We start from the raw sequence: 25377 nt of genomic DNA, 5'->3' as shown, positions 1-25377 counted from the left end.
AAGAAATATGAAGTTTAGCAATCACCACAACAAAATGGTCTTGTTCAGATTCCATCTTTAAGTTCAAGTAGCTTCTTTGCTGATGCGTTCGCGTTAGCCGAAGGACATGAACTTCATCTAACAGAGGATAGATTAAACTTTTAACTGAAGTTGAGGGAATTTTATACACAAAACAGTCTTAGAAAATTCACTGGGCTATAAAAAACATGTAACCACCTTCTGCTTCAGTCATGGTTATTTAAGCCGCGCTTTTTCACCTGATAGCTTGACTCTATCCAGCAGAAAAAATTAACAGATCAAGCCTAGCATCAGTCAGTTCAAGGTCATAGTAGCATTTTATAGATTCATAGTAATACATATAGTCCACAGAAAAATGTCCTCATATGTTCTGCCAAAATATAATACTGTCAACAAAATATATCTGCATGGTCTTCTATCAGGAAAACAGAGCAGAAATCATAATATATTAAGAACTATTATATCCGAGGATGAAGTCAAGAAAATCCATAAAGAACTCTACGGGGGTCGAGCTGGCCACTGCAGTAACTTGAAGATACAGTTGAGAGTTCTTGATATCCCTTCCACTCTTCTGAAGGTTTTAAGACAATGTTTGATTCAACTGCAGCTGAATCTACACAGAGCATGGATTTGTAGTCCTCATCTCCCAAGTCAGGAATAGCCTTTGCTTTCTTGTCCCAGGGATTCCAAACAGCTGTACAATAAGATTAAGGATTCTGTAAATGCCTCGACAGTATATTTTTAAAATGATACATAATAGATTCTGAATTTTAAAACATGCAGAGATCACAGGCTGTGCACTGTCATCTACGAGCAGATTTTGTTATTTTGAGCTCACTAAATTAAGTCTTGGAAAGAAAAGGAAAAAAAAAAAGACGGTGGGGGGTTTAGTATACAAAATTAACGAAAGCACAGCTGGAAAAAAACAAAAAATAAGCGCAAATAGAAAGAAAGAAGAGGTTCAACTGTTCAATTTAGCACAAATACGGAGTACCAAGTTATGATCAACAAAAATTGAGAGTAACCCCAAAGTGAATGGCATTAATAATCAATGGAAACAAGAGCAAACTTCCTTTTCCCATGCTAGTTATTTGTTATTTATATCTCAAATTACATAATGCAAGAAACAATTGCATTGGTGCTTAACCTCGAACTTCAAAATCTGGAACTGTTCAAATTTAGTTTACTTGAATTCCAAGTATTTCCTTGCCCTAAGACCCAATCCTTAGCCCCTAAGACCCAATCCTTAGCCCCTTAGTTTATATAATAATTTTTTTGTTAAATAACATACAATGAGCTGTCTTTTGCAAAATATTTAATTCAATTCTTAGTCCTTCCCTGGTTAATTCTTGTTTGATTTTGTTAAAGTTTTGTTTTTGTCGTTAATTGTCATTTTGTAGATTATGTATGGCTTTAATCAATAAATATCAGTGTTCTTTAGGGCTTCTTTCAAAAAAATTAAAAGAAAGATATGAATAAGGAGAATTTTTGTAGAGTTCTTGAAAATTGTAATTTTGAAACATATACATTACCTGCATCAGGCATGCCGTCTTTACGCAACACAAAGGTGCGCTTCTTCTCATGATCTATAATAGCAATCTTAAATGGTGTTCTCAGATATACACGATCAACCTACAATAGAGCAGCCATTAATGATTGAAATTACAGTAACTCCTATAATCCTACTAAAATGCTCAAATGCCTATTATACAAGATAACCTCAAATTGATAGACAAAACTTTTGTGACAAAAGTGATTAATAAAGTACCTCACCATCGAAAGTGATTGCATCTGCCTGCTCTGTGTACCTCTCTTTATTCATCAAATTATCAAGGTAATCTAGAGTCTCCAAGCCTTCAATGCGCACTTCACTGCAAATTATAATGAATCATGTAATCAGCCGAATTATTAAGGTAATCACACTGCTTGTAAAGCTAGAAAAGCACCAAAGCAGCAACAGAAGTTGACAGAAGTGACAAAAGCACCAGTTCCATCATAACACACAATTTAAAAATGTCTAGGAATGAGTTTTGCCAAGAGTGAGATAGTTTTGATATAAATCACAATTAAAGGGTATCTATAGCAAACCTTATATCTGACACAGAAAAGTAATTACGCAAGGCGAACATAAATGAGAAGCTTTTGTTATCCGTATTTCTCACACGAGGAATCAAAGTGAGCTTTCCAGAGCTAATAGAAACTCGAAGCCTCAATTCAAAGCTGAATGAAAACAACGAATGATTAGTATACATGCGGTCTTATACCTGAAATGGTGAAACTACAATAAAAGCAGACCTCTGAGACCATGTCTTCAAATCATCTTCATTGGACTTTAATATAAGATCCACAGTCGAATTATTAGTTGCAGGAGACAAAGGTGCAGGAGAGCTATCCAGTGACCACATCCTGTTCCTTGCCAATCCATGTCGCTCAAGTGAGCCAAAATTTCCAAACTAAAACAAGTAAAGCTGATAAGAATGCAGATTTTCAAAACGTATGAAAGCAGTGATATTTTGATTCCTTGGTCTCAAGCTAACCTGTGGAAAGCAAATAGGAATCCCTCCTCGAACAGCTTTCGGTGGCTTCCAGATTGCCTGTCAAGCATCATTCCTTGTAGTCATCCATCAAAAAGTGATTCAGAGAAATAATAGTTTGCTAGCTTAGGCTAGGCTAGGCCATGCTTAATTTGGTAAAAGTTGGATATCTATAAGTAATCCACAGGGTGTTGAAACTTTTGGAAATGATTAATAGGAATTTATTCCAAAATCCAATAATAAAAAGTATAAGCACATCCCAAATACCAAAAGTTAATAATTTTAAGATGCTATTAAAGATGGGATAGCAATAAGATTTTCAAGAACTAGTGATGAATTTGCATCCTGCCAATTCTACATAGTTCAATTAGATTCACGCAAAATGCATTATATCTTTCTCATAAGCACCATTTATTGTATCTTCTCCAATACAAATGGCATTCAGCTGATTCACCAAAGAGCTTAGATAAGGCGTTTTCAAACCAGCCGTGAATTAAAATATTAGCAATATTCCTGTTGACTAAACTACCCTTTTGGTATTTATAGGGAATTTGGGCATTGTTTGTCGCATTAAGATGATAGTGACAAAGAATGGAATCCTCAAGCCAATAAATGGTGATTAAGAAGACCATGAAAAAAATAGTGTTCCTGATTAAAAGATGAAAGTTATACTCATCCTCATTCATCCATTAAAGGGCAACAGAAAGGGAAAAAGATGTTTGGTTACCTTTGCATATTTTAAGGCTAGAATAGATCCCTTCCTATTCTTTGTCCACTCATTCAGTCGTTCTTTTCTCTCAAATATAGCCAGAAGGAAAATTCTAAAAGCATAACTTTTTCTATGTCAGTGTTCGTAACTCAATATTCTCATGTCATCCTGACAGGCTACCAATTTTTTTTTTTTTTTTTTTTTTTTTTTTTTTTTTTTTTTTTATTTTTTTAAGAAAGCAATACAACACTTCCGAATCTAAGATTAAAATCTCAATACATACTTTAAGATACAACAATTAAGACGTAAACAATAAACTAATTATCTTAAACCATGTATCCTTTACAACTGAATTTGTAAATATCCGGGATTATGCTCCCAAATGTTTTAGCAGTATCTTAAACAATGTATCCTTTACAACTTAATTTATAAATATCCGGGATTATACTCCCAAATGTTTTAGCATCTAAATTACTATGAATACAAAAATTCCTCCCTTACCTTGCTGCTCATGAAAAGCAATTCTTCTCTTCGTTCATTTTTCCAAGAAACAACCTGCCCACCATAAAGTAGCACCTGCAACACATATGTAAACTACTTCCTCGATGACATGATGTCCATGACCATATGAAATTAGCTTATAATTTTCGTTTTATGCTACATCAAAAAACATAGTTTTCTCCGTACTGTAGTCACTTAGATTATGATATAAAAATATTACAATAAACAATTGCTTGATTACCAAGCAGTCAATTAAAAACCAAAGGAAATTCAAATTCTCGAACTGAGAATGCAATTTTTGGCAGATATTATTTTTTTATATTTTTTTTATTTATTTTTTTTTTTTTTTTTGGAAGATAATTGATCAGAAGTTAGTCTTCAATCTAACAGACTTATGAACTGAATTGCAACAATATTTTTCACATTATAATGCATGCCCTTCTCCTTAAAAGAATTTATAGTACTTCTTAATTGGAAACAAAACTAACTTCTGATTAAGTATGACATTCCTTTAATCCTTCATCTTCTAAAGCAGCTCCAATATCAATCATATTCACCATAATTTTTTTTATTATTTTATTTATTTATTTTTTTTTACAAGAAGAAAAGGGATATTCAACATAATTAAGGTCACATAATTAAAACAAAGTTATTCATTCATCACCCGAATCAAATATCTCACAGATTAAAAAAGAATTAAAAAAAATTCCCTTCATCCTTCCCCCAGATTAGAACTGTCACAGATTACATACAAGTTGTTCATTACCTAAATTTTGACTGAAAATCCCATTTGATCAGATAACTTTAAAAATAGTGATTTTAGTGTTAACTCGAATAATTCTTACTTTGCTTTGCTTTGCAATCAATTAGAAACCCTTGAACCCATTTCTTCTCAAAGTATAAAAACCCAAATAAAATTTACAGCTTTTGCAAAATGAATAAAAACCCACTTGTATAAACAAAACCCAAGAAAATTAAATAAATAAAAACATGAATTTAACAGAGAAAAACAAGAAATGAAATTTATAATAAAAGTAGAAGCAAAAAGAGATCAAACCTCAGCAGATGATCCCATGGGTTCAGTCAAAACAACTCTGGGAAATCCATCATTATCAATCAGATTGACAGGCATCTGCTTTAACTTTAATCTTCCCTTCAAATTCCCAACAAATGGGTTCAATTTCCCTTTTCTCCACTCCAGCTGCAATTCAACATTCACAAATAAATCATTCAAAATCTATTTTTTTTTAAAAAAAAAAGTACCCAGAAAATAATAAATATAAGTATTCTAACAAATTCTTAAAAAATAAAAAAAATAAAAAAAAAATGAAAAAAAAAAAAAATAACATACATATAAATGAAGGGAGAATCAGACAGTAATAAAGAAGGTAACAGAGCAGAAAATGGTATGTGAAGTTGTATAAATAAAGAAATACAAACCCCAATTGGTAGATGAAAGTGAGTAAACGTTTGGTTTAACTATTCAATTTTCTTTTCTTTTATTTGTAATACAATAAATTTTTATAATTTCTAAATAAGATTAAAAAAATTATATAAAAATAGAAGTAGCAATTTTAAATTGAAAAGGCTTACGTTTACGGGTTTGGATGTTACCGGTTTGTAGTTTGAAGTTTGAAGAGGTTCCCACCAACTATTAGATCATCATATGTCATATATACAAAGCCAGCTAATATATGAGAAGTAGAAGAAGTAAAAAGGGAGACAAAAGGAACTAAGACATATGCCTAATCTTAATCATCTTAATATTCTTAAAGAAATGAAAAGGACTGTGTGTGTATATTTTCTACGCAATAACACACAACCATAATATCATTCTCGATCTTCTACCATCACCTCCATTACTTCTCCACATACACACTAACTCTTTACATGATTTTACTTGTTAAGTTAATGTTAAGAATGTTGTAAAATACTAAGAAAGGAGAGTGATTTTTATGATCTGAAGTAGGGAAATTAGATGAAATTAAAGCATTCCTACAACGATACCATGTATTGGTATAATGGTATACTAGTTTTTTACCCTGTGTGATACCTGGGTTGTTTATTGAATTTTAAGATAAATTTTTAGGGCTTGTTCACATTTACTTAATTTCAGTTCAGTTCAGCTTCAATCAGTTCAGTTCAGTTCAGTTCAGTTCCAATCAGTTCAGTTCAGTTCAGCTCTTAATTTCTCTCTCACATAAAATATTCATTTCAGTTCAGTTTAGTTCAGTTCAGTTCCAATCAGTTCAGTTCAGTTCAGTTCAGCTCAATTCAGTAAATATGAACAGGCCCTTAGTCTATATGTCAAATTTAAAATATATCATTGATACAAAATTAGTTAGGGATTGATGTGCTTTTGTGACGATTTGCTATCTAATAGGCATGTAATGACTAATAATAATGTTGGTGGGAATATTCGATTTAATACATTATAAAAAATAAAAAATTAGCAAAAAAATAAATTAAATAAAATAAATGTTCAAAGCCCGTTAGGTTGACCCAAACCAAAACTTTGAGCAAGGGTTGAACATTTCTTGACTCGTAACATGAAGTGACCCAATCCAAATAGACTCATGACCCGACCCTAATTGACATGTCTACATAGTAATAAAATCCTATTAAATTGTGAAGTATATTATTTTAACTGATTGGTATATATTATAAATGGATGTGTTTACGCTTTGAACTACTTCCTTCACTCTAAAAAAAATTATGATATAAAAAATAAATTTATATGATAATTTTTGAGAATTATAATCTAATAATTTTTTTTGAATAAAATTATAATTCAATTTGTACATTTGAAATATTGGTATTTAATCGAAAATAAAGCTCTAAACTAACAATTTTATCCAAAAATTCTATCCAATTAATTCTAAACAAACTTTTATTTATCTTATGAAGTCTATTTACTATCCAACGTGGTGCGACATTTGGTGAAAAGTTGGAACGTCAAGTGTCAATGCCTCGTGACCTGGCTAAAAGTTTAGGTTTATATATTAGTTATTATATGATATGATATGGATACAAAATTACTAGCTATATGTATACCCCGTATTTTTATACGTATTTTATTTTAAATAAGTATTTTGTGGGGTATTTAAATAATTTGAAATGAATTATTTATGACATTTTAATTATTTATTTTAAATAAGTTTAGAAATATTTTATAAAAGGAAAGTTTTATTTAATAAATTATTTTAATAAGTTAAGATTTAATTTAGGAATGTTTTATTTTAGTAAAGTTTAATTAGGAAAGGGATTAGGAAAGAGTAAAAAGGGAAAGTTTAGGTAACAAGGGTTTCTAGAGAAAGGGGTATAAATATTCAACACATGGGCAAATTAAACTTTGCCCAGAGTAGAGAATACCCAAGGTAAACTTTCTCTCTCTTCTCCTTTATTTTTCTTTATTTTTCTTTCTTTTTCTTTCTTTTTCCCCTTCCCCTTTTCGGTTCACCACCGCCGGCCACCACCACCACCGGTGGGCCACCGGCCACCACCAGCACCACCGGTGGTGCCGGCCTGCTGTCCGGCCACCCCCTTTTCGAAAAAAAAAATTTAATCTTTTTATTTTTCTTTTGTTTAAATCCTAGATCTAATTATAAATTATGAGTTTTGTGTTAATTTTATGATGATTGATATTAAGTATGATGCAAATTAATTTTCAGATTTTAATTCTAATTAAAAAGCCCCAATTTTGAAACCCTAGATTCATAAATAATTGATTATTGAAGGAATATGATTTTGGGTGGTTTAAACCTTTAATTTATGGGTTTTAAAGCATAATTACAGCAAGTTTTTATTAATATATATTGCTGGAATTTTTGGTAGTATGCTAAAAATTAAGTTTCTTGAAAGAATTTTAATTACCCATTAATTGGGATTAAAGTATGAGGTTTTAATAAATTTTCAGCTTGTTTTAATTAAATTATGGGTGGTTTAATAAGAGTATATATTGCTGGAAATTTGCGTAGAATGTATTTTAATGCCCTATTATGATTTTGGTTTGTAGGAGACTTTGAAGTGAGTGCTTTCTATTAGTCGTGGCGATTTTAAGATCGTATTCAAGGTACGTTCGCGTACTTGGTATTTATTTGGTGATATAGGAACATGCTAGGCTTTGAATAATTGATTCCAAATAGTATCATGATAGTTTTTGGTTGGAATTTATTATTTGGTTGATGTTGGTCATTGAATTATGAACCATGATTTATTTGTGATGGATTAATGATTTGAACATAATCGTTTGGCATGTTGAATATGAACCACACTTTTATTTATGGGATGGTAGTAAGCATGTTTAATTAAACTAAATGTTTAATTTGGTTTGGAATATTAAAAGGGAATTTTATTATGGTTCATATAATTCTTATTGATGCTATAAGCATAGGAAAGGAGCTATGTAAGTGTCTATGTACACGAGGAATAAATTGTATGTTGGTGTCTTAGTGCACCTAAGGTGTTTCTAACACCGAGGGATAGGAATTTTGGCGCATTACGCATTTAAGGTGTCTTTGACACCAAGGTAAATTTAAAAAGGATTCAACATTAAACATTATGTGGTCACTAATTATTCAAGAATTAAATTGGAATGTTTGATTGTTTGAATAATTATTATGATTGAAGGATTATGGTTTGAGAGTTATCACCAAGTCTAATAATATGTAAGTAACGTAAAGTGAAAGAGATTACGCACCAAAACTTTTAGAACGTATATACCTTGAGTATGAATATATGGGGGGAGTTATGGGGTTTTATATTTAACCATAACTTCTACTGGGAGTACAGGACGCTGTATTTTCCTTTTATTATTATGCGTAGGAATTCCGCCACCTACAAGTGGTTCTTTTATACTGACACGGTTAGCTCCCGTGTTAGTACCCCTTTATTGGGGCAGGTTAGGGGGAAAACCCGTTCGATGCGTAATCAATACTAAATAAATTATTTAGTTACTTAGTTGATAAGTCTTGTAGTATGCTGCGTGCTTGTAAACAGGTGCAACGAGGTAAGTTGTGTGTTGATAAGTGGAAGCATGTTAGTGTGTTTAAATACGCTTATGTACTCAGCTTTGCAGATTGTGTGCTTGGGTGTTTGTTGGCCTTGTCTTTACGTTGGCCCTAAGATGACCTATTTTTAATGGAGAGTAGTGGAAACAAGTAGAGAGAAGCTTTTCAGGTGATGAAGCATATTCATGATGGGCATGAGTGAAGAGCGAATCATGCTAGTTTCCATAAGTTTATGATATGTTTATTGCTTTAATTATTTTATGATATTATTGTTTGTGAGACTAACGCAAAGGTTTTAATGTGGTTCGGTTTTGTTAAGGGCCTACAATGGTTCCAAGTTGTAGGTTGACTTTGTTTTACGTTGATTGACTTTACTTTCGTTGGTTGAATTTTAAGTTGAGTCGTTTTAAATGTTTTTAAAGATAGTCTTCCGCTATGTGTCTTTCATAGTTGCCTTAGCCGTTTTCACGGTGGCGGTAATGCCTTAGATTTTTCCTATTTTAAGTTTTACACAGAGTAAAACAGGTATTTTAAAAGAAAGGAATTTCTAGGGTGTTACACTATATTCCCTCTGTTTTTTTAAGTGTTTGTAGACACTAAATCGTGCCTTTCAAAACATTATTTGGTAATTGAAATGTACTTTGTACATTATTACCTAATTTTAATTTGTCTGAACGCAAAACGAGCCTAAGGTTTGCTTGTAAATTCCCTTTAGCCTTTTAATACCCAAAACTAGTGATTATCCCAAGCGATGCCCCGAGTAACTTTTTGTAATCTTTGTCTAGTGAGTAAAAATTTAACACCATGATGTTTTAAGTAATTCTTTGATAATTTGAGCAAACACCCTTAATAATATATATACTAATTTATTATAGAGAAAATACTAGTTTATGAGGGTGATAAACATGGTAAGAAAATCAGCGGGTATTTGTGTCATTTCACTTATTTAATTGGGGGAATTTTTGTATTTTCATCCCTTTCTTCTTCCATTCTTCATTCCACCATAAGCAGCCAATCCACCCTCTTCCTCCACGCGAACAAGCTGCACACCACCGCTACCACTGCCTGTAGCGGTTCAAAATGCCCTAATTTACACCCTTTTGCCCTAAGGGGTTAATATGACCGTAATTTATACCCTTTTGCTACTAGGGTGTCTTTTTATTATCGTTGTGAAGTGATGTTGGGGTGGTTGTTGAGGAAGGAGAAGCAAGAAGAGGAAGAAGGGAAGAAGTACAGGTACGTGCAGAGGACCTTTCGGACAGAGAAGAACATCAAGTTGTGATGGTGATGGCGGTAGAGAAAAAGAAGGGAAGACGGAGATGATGGTGGTGGTTCGTGGTTGACTGGCGAGATGACAAGGGGGTAGTGATGGTAGTGCGCTGGCTTTGTGATGACCGACGACTGGCAATATGACAGGGGGAAGACGGGGATGATGGACGAGTGGTGGTTATTTGTGATGCTAGATCTAAGCTTTTTTCCCTTTTTTTTTAAAAAAAAAACATAAAAAAAAAGTGTATTATCATTAGAGAAAATAGGAGATTGGCACCGGTTCAAAACCCCTCAATGCCACCGGTTTTGAACCGTTAAGCATTTGAGGGATGCCAATAATCGTATGAAAAGCCACCGGTTCAAAACTGGTGGGAATACTTGTTATTGGCACCGGTTAACTGGTACTAATAATAGGCACCCACTTTTTTAAAAAAATATAATTCACTACTTTTGGCATCGGTTAACATGTGCAAAAAATGCCCAAAAAAATAATTTTTTTTTTTTTTTGTCTTTTTTCACTTAAAAATTAGCAGAAAATAATATTAAAAACATAATACAAGTATACAATAATCACATATATATATTCATCAAATAAATTATTATTTTACAATTTCAAAAAAAAAAAAAAAAAAAACTGCAACATCGAATTAAAACACCAAAATCTATATTCCAAAATCAACATATTGAATCCTTTTTCTATATGGAGTGTAAAACCTGCATCAAATTTGGGCACCGAAATTAATCAAAACCCACAATAAACTAACATGCCAAACCCAAAAACATTATAGAACCAAAAAAAAAAATCTAGTAATATAGAACAAAAAAAAGCAGCAAGTAATAAACAGTTCCAATTCCTCAAAAAAAAAATAAAAAAAAAGGTCCGAAATCCAAAAACATCTACTAGAAAATCTAGTCAAATAGAACAATAAAAACATTATAAACCCAAATACAGAATTAATATTGATATTTTTTTTTTAAAAAAAATAAACAAAAAAAAAAGAATTAATCTTGATATTTAATCCTCAAAACTCAAAACAAAGAAAAAAAAGCCAAATTAGATCTACAAGACAAGCAGCAATTTCGAAGTTACAGATCTACTTTAGAACAACCCACCACAACCACCAGCAACCAAACCGCATAAACCTCCAAGACCAGCCACAATTTCGAACAATATTACATCAATTAAACCCAAAAAAATCAAGGCAATTTAACATGAATAATTGAAGCAAAATGCAAAGCTAAAGAACCCAGAAACACTAACCTCAAATTTCTGATTAACGAGGAAGCTTGCGAGGGTGAAAAGGCTTGATTAACGAATGACGACCGACCATCGACAAGGAAGGACGACCGACGACGCTTCATCAACGAGAAAGGACGACCGACGACGAGGAACAACGACCGACCGATGACGAGGAAGGATGACCGACCGACGATGAGGAAGGACGACCGACGACACATCAATGGAGAGAGAAGGGAGTTCGAGGGAGAAGAAGGGAATGGCGTGGGAGATCGAAGAAGGGGGATGAGGGTTAGGGTTTGGTTGAGGAGAGAGCGAGGAGGAGAATGAAAATGAAAAAAGAAAGGGGAAAGAGAATGAATAGGGCCGGGGAAAGGGGATAAAGGCGGTTTTTTTTTTTTTAAATGACACCGGTTTAAACTGATGCCCTTTAAGGAATTCGGCACCGGTTTGGTTTAAACCGGTGCCAATTTCCTTCAACCCAATCCCGCCCATTTTTTTAAAACCCGATGGGCATTACTCGGTGCCTAATTGTTATATTCTACTAGTGTATATTGCAAACATTGCCCAAAAAAGAACTGATTAACATCTTTTCGTTTATCAGCCTGATAATGTAACACCCCAATAATTCTCCCTTTTCCAAACCACTTATTTTAAATAAAATAAAGGAGAACCATTGGCATGTTACCGCCACGTGTTAAAATGTTAAGGCTATATCAAAGTATCACAGCGGAAAATCCAAACTTAAGTCTTTAAAATTATATAGTAAAGAAAACAAATAAGTCAAAGCTTACAAACTGGAACCATAAAGGCCCTTATTTAAAACCAAACCAATATTTAAAACCCAAATCATAAATGAATACCAAAACATAAATAAGTTCAACACAAAGAATGAATAATCTCAATCACACCAATCCCTTGACAATGCGTATGGCAAATCCCCGAACTTCACATCATCAAGCTAACCTGTGCAGTATTGCTCCCCAATAATACAAGTGTAATAATTGGATCATCACAGGGTCATTGAAAGGCGAAGGCCATGACCAAAAGAAAACACACAAAAGCACGCAATTAGTAAAGCTGAGTACATACAAGCTACAACGCACAAAATCTAGCATGCTCAACTAATTAAAATAAATAACATTCAACATGAATTCATTAACCAAGACTCCACCCTAAAATAGTTCAATCAACTCAACATACTCACTAACCAATTCCATACACTTGACTCTTTATATTTAATTTAATTAATTTAATTTGGAGTAAGCAATAGATGAGGTTGTCCAATCCATCAAATCATTTTGGTCCCAAATGACCATTTAAAATAAAAGTTTAGCGAGATGTAAGTATGGGCGCGACTCCATTCTCACAAAGTTAGTCTAGGATCTCATCTAACTATCATTATAAAATAAAAATTTAAATACCAAAAGAAAAGAGGACATGTTGATCAAACAAGTCTTGGAAAGCCATGGGCTACCACTGTGTACCCAACCCATAATTGTCAATACTCTAACAGTGCACGCTTTTCAGAGTTTTATTGTTCATCCATATTTCACTTTACCTGATTACAAGAATTAATAGCCGACTCATTCAAGTAAACCATACATAATAATCATACATATAATTCACTTTTATTTTTATTTAGGACAATGATGATCACATCACAAATTGACCTTTAATTCCATGAAATTTCAAATATCCAAAATTGTTGAACATAATCAACCCACATAGCCATTTCGGCTTAATTCACCTTTACTCAACATACTAACAAGTCATGATTGAGTAATAAATAAAATAATAATAAACTCATGGAATAATTAATAAATTCATTCCACTTAAACCATTCAATTAATATTCCAATCCTTCAATATTCCAAATATGGTTATCACACTGATCCAATAAAAACATGCTTGTATCAACATTCCATACAAACAGTTATTCCAATATAATTCAACATGCTTGCATCCATAATTTCATACAACCATAATCAATTCACCAAAACATTCATGTCTCATAAACGTATGCACATGAATTAATTCGATGTATAACCAAACAATTTTCATCCAAGTGTTCTCTAAACATGAAACTAAGTTCTTTCCTTTTAGTATCTAAACATGATACTACTTACAACGAAGTAGACATGTATGTACCACGTATAAACAATTCTTTGTGCCACTTTTAACCAAATAAAAGTCTCCTAGGAAATAATCACTTCCTAGAAAACAACCAATAATCAAGAATTAATACCCAAACTAATTTCCAGCAATATAATTTAATTAGAAACTCCTTAAAACTTCCTTCAAAATATTTTTGTATTCTTAATAAATCATTTGAAATACATTAGCTACAAAAGCCCTAAAATCCTAATTTAAATAAATTAAAACCCTAGGTTTTAAATTATAAAATCTGAAAATTAAAACAATTATAAATCTGAAATTTATAGTTTAAACCATCAAAAATATAGTTTTGATTCAAAAATATAGATTTTATACTAATTTAATCAATTTCAAACAATTAAAAAAAAACCCAAAACATATTAACAATTTTAAGCAAAAATAAAAAGAAAACAAAAAAGAGGAGAAAGGGGAGTGGCCACGGCTGGACCGCTGGTGGGTCGCCGGTGGTCTAGGTCAGCATCCGACGACCGGCGGTGGTGAGGGCAGCTGGCGACAGCAGCTAGCGTTGGGTGGCAGTGGTGTTTCACCTAGGAAGGAGGAAAGGAAAAAAAAGAAAAAAAAGAAAAAAAAAACGAAAAAAGAAAAGGAAAAGAAAATTAAAGGAAAGATAAAGAAATAAAATAAAGAGAAAGGAAATTAACAGACCTTTTTGTGTGAGGAAAATTTTAGGAATCATGGGGTATTTATAGAATAGAGTTGTAGGGTAAAATTGGTTCTCATAAAAATAATAGGCCAATTAAATAAACAAATGGGTTAGGCTTTGTTTTTATGATCATGAATTCTAGAATAAAGGTTCATAAAAATTTCTTTGTTACAAAATCGTTTATCAACCCAAAATTAATTTGAAACTTGTAAAATAAAATTCGGAAAAATACAAACAAATGTTATAAATAAAATAAAATTTCATTTATAAAATATTTAAAAATACGGGGGATTACAGATAATCTAGGGTAAGCTTTTTATTAAAAGATGTTTATAAGAAAGTATATGTGCCACTAACACCTTCCTTGAACACTATATACATGCTGCATTATTCAAAATCAACATTTTTTAATTCTAATAAAAATGATCTTTATAGTGTTTGAACTCATCGTCAACAACAATTAAGTTGAAAGTCTAATCATCTAAGCCAAACTTTATATTTAACTGTATGGATAGCTCTTGCCGAGCTATCACCACGCTCCCAGCCTTACTCAAGGGGTGCATACTCATCACTGGAAAAGATATTCAGAGGGGCTCGCCAGCTCGTTAGAGTCGGCTCACAGGCTGACCAGTATGACTCCAACTGAAGGGGATTGTACACCTATAAATAGAGGACCAAGTATAGTGGAAACGGGGTTAGACGCATAAGTTTACTACACTCTCTCTCTCTCTCTTTTTTTTTTAAATATTTACTGACTTAAACTTCAAAGGGGGGTTCCTCGAGCCACCCCTTGAGGGAAGTGACGTTTTTCACCTGTGCAGGTTTGTAATCCCCCATGATTTTGTAATTATTATAATTATATTTTATTATTAATTATTTGATTATTTTACAATAATTATATATTTTTATAAATATTTTGAAAAAAATAAGTTAATTTTAAGTTATTTAGTCATTACTAGCTATTGTCAATAATAATTTTACCCATACAAATTAAGAGCCTAGTCCAAATTACCTCAAAGCCCAACTTTATTTGCATCTTATTTCTAAACTTTGACTAATATTTGGACCATTACCATCATCCTAACTCTACTAAAACTAGGAAACAACAAACCCTTAAGCCCAAATCCTTATTTTAATCAAATCTAATCTTACTCCTTATTTCTCCACCATAAAACTCACAAATAAACCCTCTTTTTCACACATAATTACTGTTGCCTTCCCATACCTGACGAGAGGAAATACTAGGTTGTTGACTAATTCTCCCTAAGTCAAACCAAATTTATAAACACTTAACAAACCTAAATACAAGTATAGAGGTAAGTCAAGGGTCGAACCCAAAGGAACGGTAATGTTCAAGCACTCTCAATTATGCGCCTAAGCTAGGTCAAAGCCAAAGATAAAGAGGGAACACTAACAACTAACAAACAAACAACCAAACAAATAAAACACTAGGAATGGAGATCAACAAGTAATCATGACAATTGCAACAACTTGGGACAAACATGCCAACCAATGGTTGTGAAGACTAATGATAAGAGCAATCAATTGGAATTGAAGAGCTATCTCCTAATCGTTAAGCTAGATGTCTCTACGAATAACAAACTAAGAGAATCACAATCCAAACTAATCTATAATTGCAATTCCTAAATCAATTGGTCGTGTCATTAGCAATCATAATGCAATCTAGCGTAATTCTCAAGGCCTAATCGAATTACACACATGCAAACTTCCATTAATCACTTTAATCTCAATAATCAATCAACAAAATTCCCAAATTAATCACAATCAATCAATCATACAAGTTTCACCCAATTCTCAGCCAAACAACTACTCTAGATCATCATCTAACAACAAACAACTAAGAAATCAAGAATCAACAAAATATCAAGAACAATTACACTAATAAAGAATCAAACATCAAAATCAAACCAAACAAACATGAAATTAAACAAAACAATAAAATGAGATAGAGTTAGAAATGCTCATTGATAATAGAGAAGATCTTTAACACAATTGTCACCCTTGTATCATCAATCTCTCACATCATTATTGAAATCTCTCACTTTCTCTCTCTAAATCTACTCCTAAACTAACCCTAAAACTAGAGAGAAAAACTCTCAACTAAGCTAAAATTATGTATAAAACTTATATGATCTTCCCTCTAGAAATGAAGGAAACCTATATATAGTAAAGCTAACTAAGAAGAAGTTAGTTAAACGTCCAAAAGAGACCTCAAAAGGCGCGGCCTCTCACTCCATTGCGCGGCCGCAATAAAATGGGTACAGAATAAGGAGAAGAGGGAGGCGCGGCCGTACAGGTGCCTGGTACGGCCTCTCCTCTCTCGCACGCGCCCGCGCCATGGGAGCAGGGGAGCCTTCCTTATGCGGCCGAGATTGAGTCCGTGAGCTCCAAATGAGCCCCGATGAAATAGGCAGTAACTAAGAGCTCTTTTGGTGGGTTCGAAACCACTCTTTCATGACCACACGGTATGAGGGCGTAACCTTGAAGAACCTGCTCTTGGTCTCATTTGCTTTTGGGCTTCAAATGGAGAAACCGAGACATCTCTTTGGCTTGAAAACTCCGAGAAGAATGCACTTGAGGCTCTCGAACATCGCCAACTTCCTATAATCAAAGAATATCAAACAAGTAAAGAAGAAAATTCAAAATAAACTAGAAAAGCAAGAAAATAGGAAAACATCTAAGGAAAATGCAAAGTAAAGAAAATACGAGCAAAACTAGAGAAAAGGAAATAAAAGAGATACAAAAATCATGAAAATCATCCTAAAAGAAGCTAAATGAGTGCCATAAATGACACTCATCAATACCACATCATGACAAAAAAAAAAAAAAAAAAAAACAAAAAATTGTTGTTGCTACACCAGCCACTGCAGCCACCGAGCACCACCACCACTGGCGTCCTCCTACTGCTGCGCCGCCCAGCACACCACCAGCGACCCTAGTTCGCCTCTTCTCTCCTCCTTTCTTTCTTCTTCTTTTATTTATGCTATTTAAAGTTCAAATTTTAATAATGTTGAATTTGATTATTGATATTATTATGAGTTGATGGTGTTTATTTGATATAAAAAGATTACAAGTTTATGATCTTTATTATGTTTAAATTAGTGAAGTAATTTTTAGATTTATTTAATTAAGAAAATAAGGGTTTAATCCTTAGTTTTTCATGATTTTAGGGCTTAAAACGTGTTAGTCAAGTTACTTAAGTATATAGTGTTTATATTATGTTAAAAATTATATTTTTGATGATTAAAACTAATTTTCAGATTTGTTAAAGTTTTAATTTTGGGTTTTATTTGAGGTAATTTCATCAATTCATCATTCTATTTACTACAAATAGTTGTTGGGTTTATTCTGTAAATTTGAAGCATTGAATTTTGAAGATTAGTTTTAAAATTAAAATTTTTAGATTTTTGTTTATTATTTTAAAGCCTCTAATTACATTGAATTGGTGAATTTTTAGGTTTAAAGCCTACTAACTTGATATATAATGTTGGTAGTTTCAAAGATTATTATAATTTTAAGATTTCATGTATAAAATAAATTTTTAGATTTTTATAAAACTTTAAACTTGCTGTAATTTCATGTATAAGGGTGTATTTTGGGAAATTTAAAGAAATATATATAAGCTTTTGATTTTAATTAAAGGGAAGGTTTTAAAGTGTTGTTTAATTGGATTTTGAAGGTTTAAAGTAAGTTGGTATTGCTGTAAATTATATTGCTTAGGTATCGATTGAATTATTATTGTTTGCTTTAGGAAAGGAATTTGTAGAAGGCGATTTCTAGTTCCTAAAGTGGTCAACCAACTCATTTACTCAAGGTACGTACAAGGATACAAAAACCTTGACTTTAGGAGCATGTTTAAGGACTTGGAAAAATTTAGAATCATGTTAGGAAACTTGTGGATTAGTTGAAATTGTATGGTAGTAAATGTAATTAGTGATTAATGTGATGGTTGATTTTGTTTCATGTATGAGAAATGCGTATTAATTCATCTTGTAAGTATTATTTATGAATTAACTTGCAAGATGAGCTTATTAGAGGCAAAGGTCGTGAATATGTGGAATGAATTATTTTATTACGAGTTCACGATAATTGTAATGGAATGAGTAGATCGAGAATTAAAGTCTTAAAAGACGAGGATGAGGATTGAGGGGCCTTATGCACTTAAGATGTTTATACACCGATGTAGTTTAATGGAATTAACACTAAATATTGTTTATCACTAATAAATCAAGAATTGAATTGGAAATTTGAATTACTTGAATGACTAATGTTTGATTGGTTGTATTGTTTTGCATATGAGTCATCACCAAGCTTAAACTTGTAAATCACGTAAGTGCAATATGGATGAGCAATAAAACTCTAGATTTGTGCACATCTAGAGTAATGACAATCAAGGGTTGGGGTACGCGGGGTATTAGCCGTGCACTTTTCTAGAGGCCATCTGATCTACGAGTCTTTTGTTTCAAATATATTTTTTTAAAAAACTATAAGGAGTTAGATGAGATCTCATACTAGTTATGGCCATGAAGTTGCGCCCGTTGCCATTGGATGTTTATTGATGTTTCCGAAAGGAGACATGGGGTTTTTCTTTTATTGATGTGCCAAATTGGAGCATTGGAGGACAAACTTGTCTATTGCTTAATTAAATGAATATAATGAAATTAATTAATATTATTAATTAGTGAAGTCTAAGTAATGTTTGAGTCATTAATTAAATTGTGTGTAATGATTGATTATTAGTAGCATGCTAAGAATTCTTTATTTTTTCCGTGGCTTGTATGTACTCACCGTTGCTGATTGCGTGTTTTTGTATGTCTTTCTTTCTTCATGGCCTTCGCCTTTCAATGATTCTGAAATAATCCAATTTTTACACTTGTAATATTGGGGAGCAAATTTATCACAGGTTTTCACATAATCAGAACTTGCATTAAGGTGGTGGGATTTTGAGTGAAGTGTTGGTTACCATTCACAATTTATATTATTTCTCACATTTGAATTTATTTCAACTCTATTTGATTTATTTACCACTCTGTAGACACCTGATTGTGTCTCCCTAAATACCAAACCCAGTAATGAATACCTCTCATGTCACTGATTATCAAACGAGGTGAAATGTGGAAGAGTCTCGTGATGCACCTGTTTTTAATGAAATATACTTGTTTCTGTTTTCAAAAATATTTCTTTCTGTACCTTATTTATGGAAAACGTCCAGTCCAATTTGGTTTGGTCCATGATATAGGTCTAATAATAGTGTAGTTGGATGGGGCTTGAAATGAGCTTTTCAACGATATATTATAAGCTCAATTCCGATGAATAGTGAGGAAGTTATGGCCAAAATACTAAATTAGGCTCAAAATGATTTTATGTGGCCTAATGATCAAGTGGAGGACCCATTAATTATCATTCCTAAAGTTATTAGGAATTACTTTAATTTTCTAGAATAATCTAGAAGTTTGTTTTAAATTCTAATAGGATTAGGATTAATAATTATACTTTTATATTATTTAGAAAAGATAAAGAATTTAATTTGGAATAAAACAAGTGTTTTAAAAGATAAAACTAATTTTAATTAAGATAATTATGGAGTCTAATTACCTAATTATATTGAGAAAAGGACTCCGTATAGGTTTTTTTTTATCCTGATCGCGCCATCGCGCTGCAAAGAGCCTATTGCATCGCGATAGGATCTGTTGCGTCGCAATAGAGGTTGTTTTACTTCGAGTCAAATTCCGACTCTTTTCTAAGCGTTCCGGATGTTTTCTCTATAAATAGGGGCGTTATTTCCCCGTTTTCAATCATCAATAGTCATCTAATTCTATTCTTTCTCTTCTCTCTCAAAGCTTGAAGCTTGTTCTTTCTCCCTCTTTCTAAGCTTTCCCTTTTTAAAAATTCAATACTGCATTCACGAGTCTTAGACGCCCCTAACCAAGCTCGAAGTTGCCTTCGCCCTAGACGTGAAAGAAAGAGATACGAGGCAATAAAGTAAGTTATTTTATTGCTCTATTTCTATAAAAGGCATGCTTATATTATATTAATTCCTAGTATCATGTTAGGATGTCTTTTATTGCTTTCTAGTATTATGTTTAGGTTGCTTCCTATTCCCTTCTATCATGCTAGTATCATGTTAGGGTTAAAGCTTTAATCTTTATTGTTTAGTGACATGCTAGGATTTGTTATTAATCATGTTAGTATCATGCCTAAGATCTTGTTATTATTATTATGCGTTGATGAGATTGACAAGATTATTGTTATGATGATGATTGTTGTATCAATATTATTATGTTGCTTGATATTATTGTTATTGCTTGATCACGTCCTCTCTTGCAGGTTTAAAGGGAATTTGTACTTGAAATCACGCTTAATAAGATAATTAATAATTTTATTTAGGCTAATATGATTTTAATTCAAGCGATCGCCAATAATAGTTTTGTTTGTGCATTAATATTCAACCAACATAGATTAAACAGGTTTAGGATTAATATATTGATTGTATGTTAGTCAGAAAGCGCACATGAATATAAGAAGAATAAAGTAGAGGCCTATTTAGGACACGTTCAATCTCTTTTAGGTTGGATTTGTACCTTCATCCCCGAATATCCAGTCATGGTTCAGGACCACTATGGAGTTAGCGATCTCATGGATCGTGATAGGGGGTGTAACCTTCACCTTGTAAACGGTTTTCATGTTCCTAAAACTTGTTGGCGACTCTTTTGCTCTAGCTTCCTTCCCTTTCGACGCCACCATGCTTAAGTGTATGATCACAGTGGGGCTCAAGTGTTGGATGCTTGAAATATTCCCTACAATTTTTGGCGACTCCACTGGGGAGGATTTCTATTTTAATTCCTAAAATTTATTTTGGCAATAATTCAGAATGAGTGGATGAGACTCAAAAAGTTCTAAGTATTCATGTGCGTAATTTTGATTGACATTATTGGCATAAGCATAAAAAAGGTCCGCATTGGATAGACCATCCGTAATGCGTCAAAAACATAGGATTTTTACACGTAGGAAATTTGGGAAATACCTTTCACAACTAGAATCGATAAAAACGCTGCGAAAACTAGAAAATTCTAAGAAAAACAGAGAGCTGCTGAGGCATGTAGGAACTGACGATGAGAAAACAGTGCCCATCGCAGTACGATGGCTCTGCTGCGACGCGATAGCAATATCACGGCGTGATAGGGCTATCGTCTCGCGATGGTCCCTCTTGTCTCGAGCCGAGTTCTTCCAATATCGAGCTAGAAATCTACATTCTTGTTTTGACTGGTTCTACTACTTTTTGCTTGATTTTACTTCGTAATTGAGTTTTTCTCACTTTTCTGAACCCATATATGTTCTACATATGGCCATAACCCTCTGGGAATTCACGCTCATCTACCCAATTGAACGCTCATTGCAACGAAGGGTACATCGGAGTTTGTGAATTCACCAAACCATGAAAACAAGTTTAACTTGTGGGGTCCTATCCATACGCACTAACCCTTCCAAAGGTAAGGCTTCCGCGCGATGCATCCAGACTCATAACCATGGACCCTCTTTGACTAACCATAATCCTTAAAATTTAGAGAACTAGAGCCATGGTTAGGTTGCAAACCCATTGCATCATATTGTGACTATTTGACTACTTGTGCGTTCTTGCTTGTGCATAATCTATATGTGTTTACACTAACCGTTTGTTTCACTTGTGTATAAGTCTAAATAAAATAATTAATGACTATATGGGACTTTACTTAATTAATTAATTAATATGGTTAATTAAAGCCTAAAAAATTGTCTAAATCTGACTTAGTACGACTACAGGGTTTATCCTTTTAAGGTAGAACACTGGAAATAGGCTCAGATTAACGTTTCAGTAATGATGTGAAGGTTTGACCTGTGGCGCGACACGAAAGTGTCTATCGCGACGCGATAACATTATTGCGCCGCAATGACCCTAGCGTATCGCGACAGTCCCGTTCTTTCAGCGATGGTTCAGTTTTCTGTCTGAGTCCTCACGCCGAGTCTAACTAATCATCTTATTAATAAATAAAGCTTTATTTAGTCCTTAATTTTGTCTAGGCACATAATCCCATGGTCTTACACAAGTGTCAAAGCATGCCACTTTCACTCACTTTTTAAAGCACACACTTTGTATATGTGTTTTACCATGACCATGTCTAGAGAGTCTTGCGTATGCGTGTTTTCCATCATTTTTTTAGGGGGGGTAAGTCGGATATTAATCCTCCCAACATAACCTTGTTACTTGAACCCATACATGATTCTAAAAAATATGCACCCTATTTTTGCTTTTACTTTTTAAACCCAATAAAGTCAAAGTTAATTTGAGTCAAGTCATTAAGTCAAAATAATTTAATATTTACAGCGCTTGGTCAAGAAAGGAAGGGCGATTAATCAAAGACAACAATTTCGTCCAAGTCTTACCTTTTGATAAACCGTTTCGACAAAGAAGAAAGGCTAAGAAGAAAATGGAAATCGAGGAAGAAGTTAATGAATTGAGACAGAACATGGCTAGCTTGACCGAGATGTTCAAAACTTTCGCTCTTCAAGTCAATGACCTTGCGAAACAACAACAGCTCGAGCGAATGGAAGAAAGCTTGAGCAAAATCTCCAATGACTACAGGTTTCAAGGGATTAGCTCACAAGGGGTCTCTCTGGACAAGGAACTTTTTCCGCAGAAGTTCAATGCCAACGACATTCCTAAGTTCAAGCCAACTGATAACCCTTACTTTCATTTAAGAGCTTTTGAAACAATAATGATCATTAAGGGAATTCATAAGAAAGCTTTCCATTCGTTGTTCTCATTATCTTTAGAAATCGTTTGTCAATAATAGTTCTTCTCCCTTGATAAGGAGAAAATATCCTCTTGGGATTCTTTAACAAATGCTTTCATTGATTGATACAAATGCAACATTCAAGTTGAAACAGACCATAGGGACTTGAGATGTTGAACCAAAAAGAGAACGAAGGATTCACTTCCTTTTTCAATAAATGGAGGGAAACTTCCGCTAAAATGGTTGAGGTTCCTACTGAAAAGAAAACTGTGAGGTTGTTCATTAAGAACCTCCAAGAAAAGTACTCAAAACATCTCAAGTATCAAAGCAACTTGAATACTTTCAAGGCCGTCTATGACATAGGAATTGATATTGAAGACGACCTTGCAAAACAAAAAGCTGCTAGCAACTCTAACACTAGCTGGAAAGGAAAGAAGAACGACAATCCTTCTTCTTCCAAAACCTCCCACTCAAACAATGTTAGCACCGTTAACTTAAACGAGGTCCTAGCCATTGAAAATCAAGGATAAAAGAAGCCATTTAGGAGAAACTTCACACCTATTGGCATGAGTTATGACACAACATTCGATCGTCTTCATGCTAAAGGTCTCATAACTCCTACTAGACCGTTTGGAGATCCACCAGTCGAAAAGAGGACGGCTAGTTCGAACCCCAATGCAAATTGTAAGTACCATCAAGGTAGGGGCCATCTCACTAAGAACTGTTGGAAGTTGAAATAAGCTATTCAAGATCTAATTGATAGCAATAAACTCCCATTGCCTCCTGCAAGTAAGAAGCCAAGTATAAATAGTGCTCCACTTTCAGACTCCTTAGCAATTTCTGATGAGGAAGGCCACGCGAACTCATCACTCCTCATTAAACCAATTGAAGAAACTCATGCTATCGAAGAAGAGGAGGAAACCTTTTTTTGATGCCATGAGCGATTTTCCCGCAGGAGAACAACCGGCCACTAAAGTGGAGGTATGGCTTCTCATAAACACAATGAGGGAAGCAATAGACATGTGTCGTGAGGCCCTCGACCATGCAAAGTTGGTACAAAGTAAACGTGCCACTGAAACAATGATGCCTACAAAGACTACTGAGAGAAAACCCTTTTCTCTCAAAGTAGTTGAAACACCCAAAAGGAGTAACAAGGTATACACACCTATTGGAACTTATTATGCAAACATGTTTCAAATGCTCTTCGAGAATGGGAAGATCAAACCTCTCGAGCCAAGACCATTTGAATTGCTGAAAAGGACAGATAGGTTTTACTGTATATACCACCAATCAGGAGGACATACCATAGAGCACTGTTTTAAATTCAAGGACTTAGTCTAAGGATTAATTGACAGTAAAAAATTGGTTCAAATTCAGCCAGAAAAAGATGTCAGCATCAATGGAGTGTGGGATAGTGATGACGAGGACGTTTACCTCAAAGATATAGAAGAAAATCCACTCTCCTAAATTTATCGAGTTGATGATATTTAGGATGAAGAGGATTCCCCTATCGATGTCCTCATAAGATCAGGGAGAATGCAGACTCCCATCACAACGCAACCTATTCCTACCACTCAATAAGTTCCCATACCAATCATAGAGGACAACGATGTTGTCAAACAACTTAAAAAGACTAAGGTCGAGATGAATGTATGGAAACTATTAGCTACATCCCACGAACATAGGCTCGCAGTAATGGATGCTTTAGCTAAAGTAGGAATAGACTCAGAAACCACTCCTGAGGGGTTGGCTAACTTTCTCACGAGTGATCTTCCTAGCCCCATTAATCTAATCACCTTTTCTGATAAGGATTTACCTTCTGAAGGTGATAAACATAATAAAGCATTGAACCTCACGGTAATGTGCAAACGAATGAACGTTCCAATGACCCTTGTGGATAATGGGTCATCAATTAATGTTTGCCCACTTAGAACTGCGAGGATGCTAGGAATAAGGGATGAAGACTTGTCCTCATCAACACAAGGTATAAGAGCTTATGACAACAATCGTTGCCAAGCTCTTGGAATTATAACCATGAATGTTACAACAGGGGTGATTGAGCATGCTACCACTTTTCAAGTGGTAGATATCAAAGCCTCCTTCAACCTATTATTGGGATGCCCTTGGCTTCACGACCTTAAGGCTGTCCCTTCATCCCTTCATCAATAAGTTAAGGCAATAGTTGAAGGACTTCCTGTCACAATCGACGCTTCTCCTATGAGGATTAAGGCAATTGATAAGCCTCTCATAAATGTGGAGCATGATGAGAATGATGAAGATTTATGGGGCTTCAATGCCGAAGAGGTCTCTTTCATCGAGGAAGATATGAGAAGACCCCTCTTCGCTACCACCTCCATTCGAACATGATAGTCAATGCCATACTCAGAAAGCAAGGACACTTTCTTGGAATGACTCTAGGAAAGAAGAAGGGAGTAGCAACACAAATGGGATTACTTTGCCTTCCTAAATTAGATACTTTTAGACTTGG

At 33.8% G+C, this 25377-nt stretch overlaps 1 protein-coding gene across 1 annotated transcript; it reads right to left on the bottom strand.

Annotated features, from left to right (window-relative positions):
• Positions 1-312: 312 nt before the first annotated feature.
• LOC145562406 (putative glucose-6-phosphate 1-epimerase) lies at positions 313-5504 on the bottom strand. The gene is made up of 9 exons (XM_081622676.1): positions 5356-5504; positions 4820-4963; positions 3763-3837; positions 2556-2612; positions 2314-2471; positions 2107-2238; positions 1787-1889; positions 1551-1650; positions 313-712 (listed from the first exon to the last, which is right to left on the bottom strand). The coding sequence occupies exons 2-9, from the start codon at positions 4892-4894 to the stop codon at positions 495-497; spliced, it is 918 nt and encodes a 305-aa protein (XP_081478802.1). The 5' UTR covers positions 4895-4963; positions 5356-5504; the 3' UTR covers positions 313-494.
• Between the last annotated feature and the right edge of the window lie 19873 nt (positions 5505-25377).

The sequence above is a fragment of the Chenopodium album genome, chromosome 10 (assembly GCF_948465745.1).
Source record: "Chenopodium album chromosome 10, dcCheAlbu1.1, whole genome shotgun sequence".
Classification (NCBI taxonomy): domain Eukaryota; kingdom Viridiplantae; phylum Streptophyta; class Magnoliopsida; order Caryophyllales; family Amaranthaceae; genus Chenopodium; species Chenopodium album.
The sequence above is the reverse complement of the archived record's forward strand: the minus strand, read 5'-3'. Positions and strand labels throughout refer to the sequence as shown.

Excerpts from the sequence above, each read along its gene's own strand:
- LOC145562406 (XM_081622676.1), bottom strand. The coding sequence starts at position 4,894 with ATGCCTGTCAATCTGATTGATAATGATGGATTTCCCAGAGTTGTTTTG. Across the intron at positions 3,838-4,819 it reads CCATGGGATCATCTGCTGAG|GTGCTACTTTATGGTGGGCA; the intron begins GTTTGATCTCTT and ends TATGTGTTGCAG. Across the intron at positions 1,890-2,106 it reads TTTTCTGTGTCAGATATAAG|TGAAGTGCGCATTGAAGGCT; the intron begins GTTTGCTATAGA and ends TATAATTTGCAG.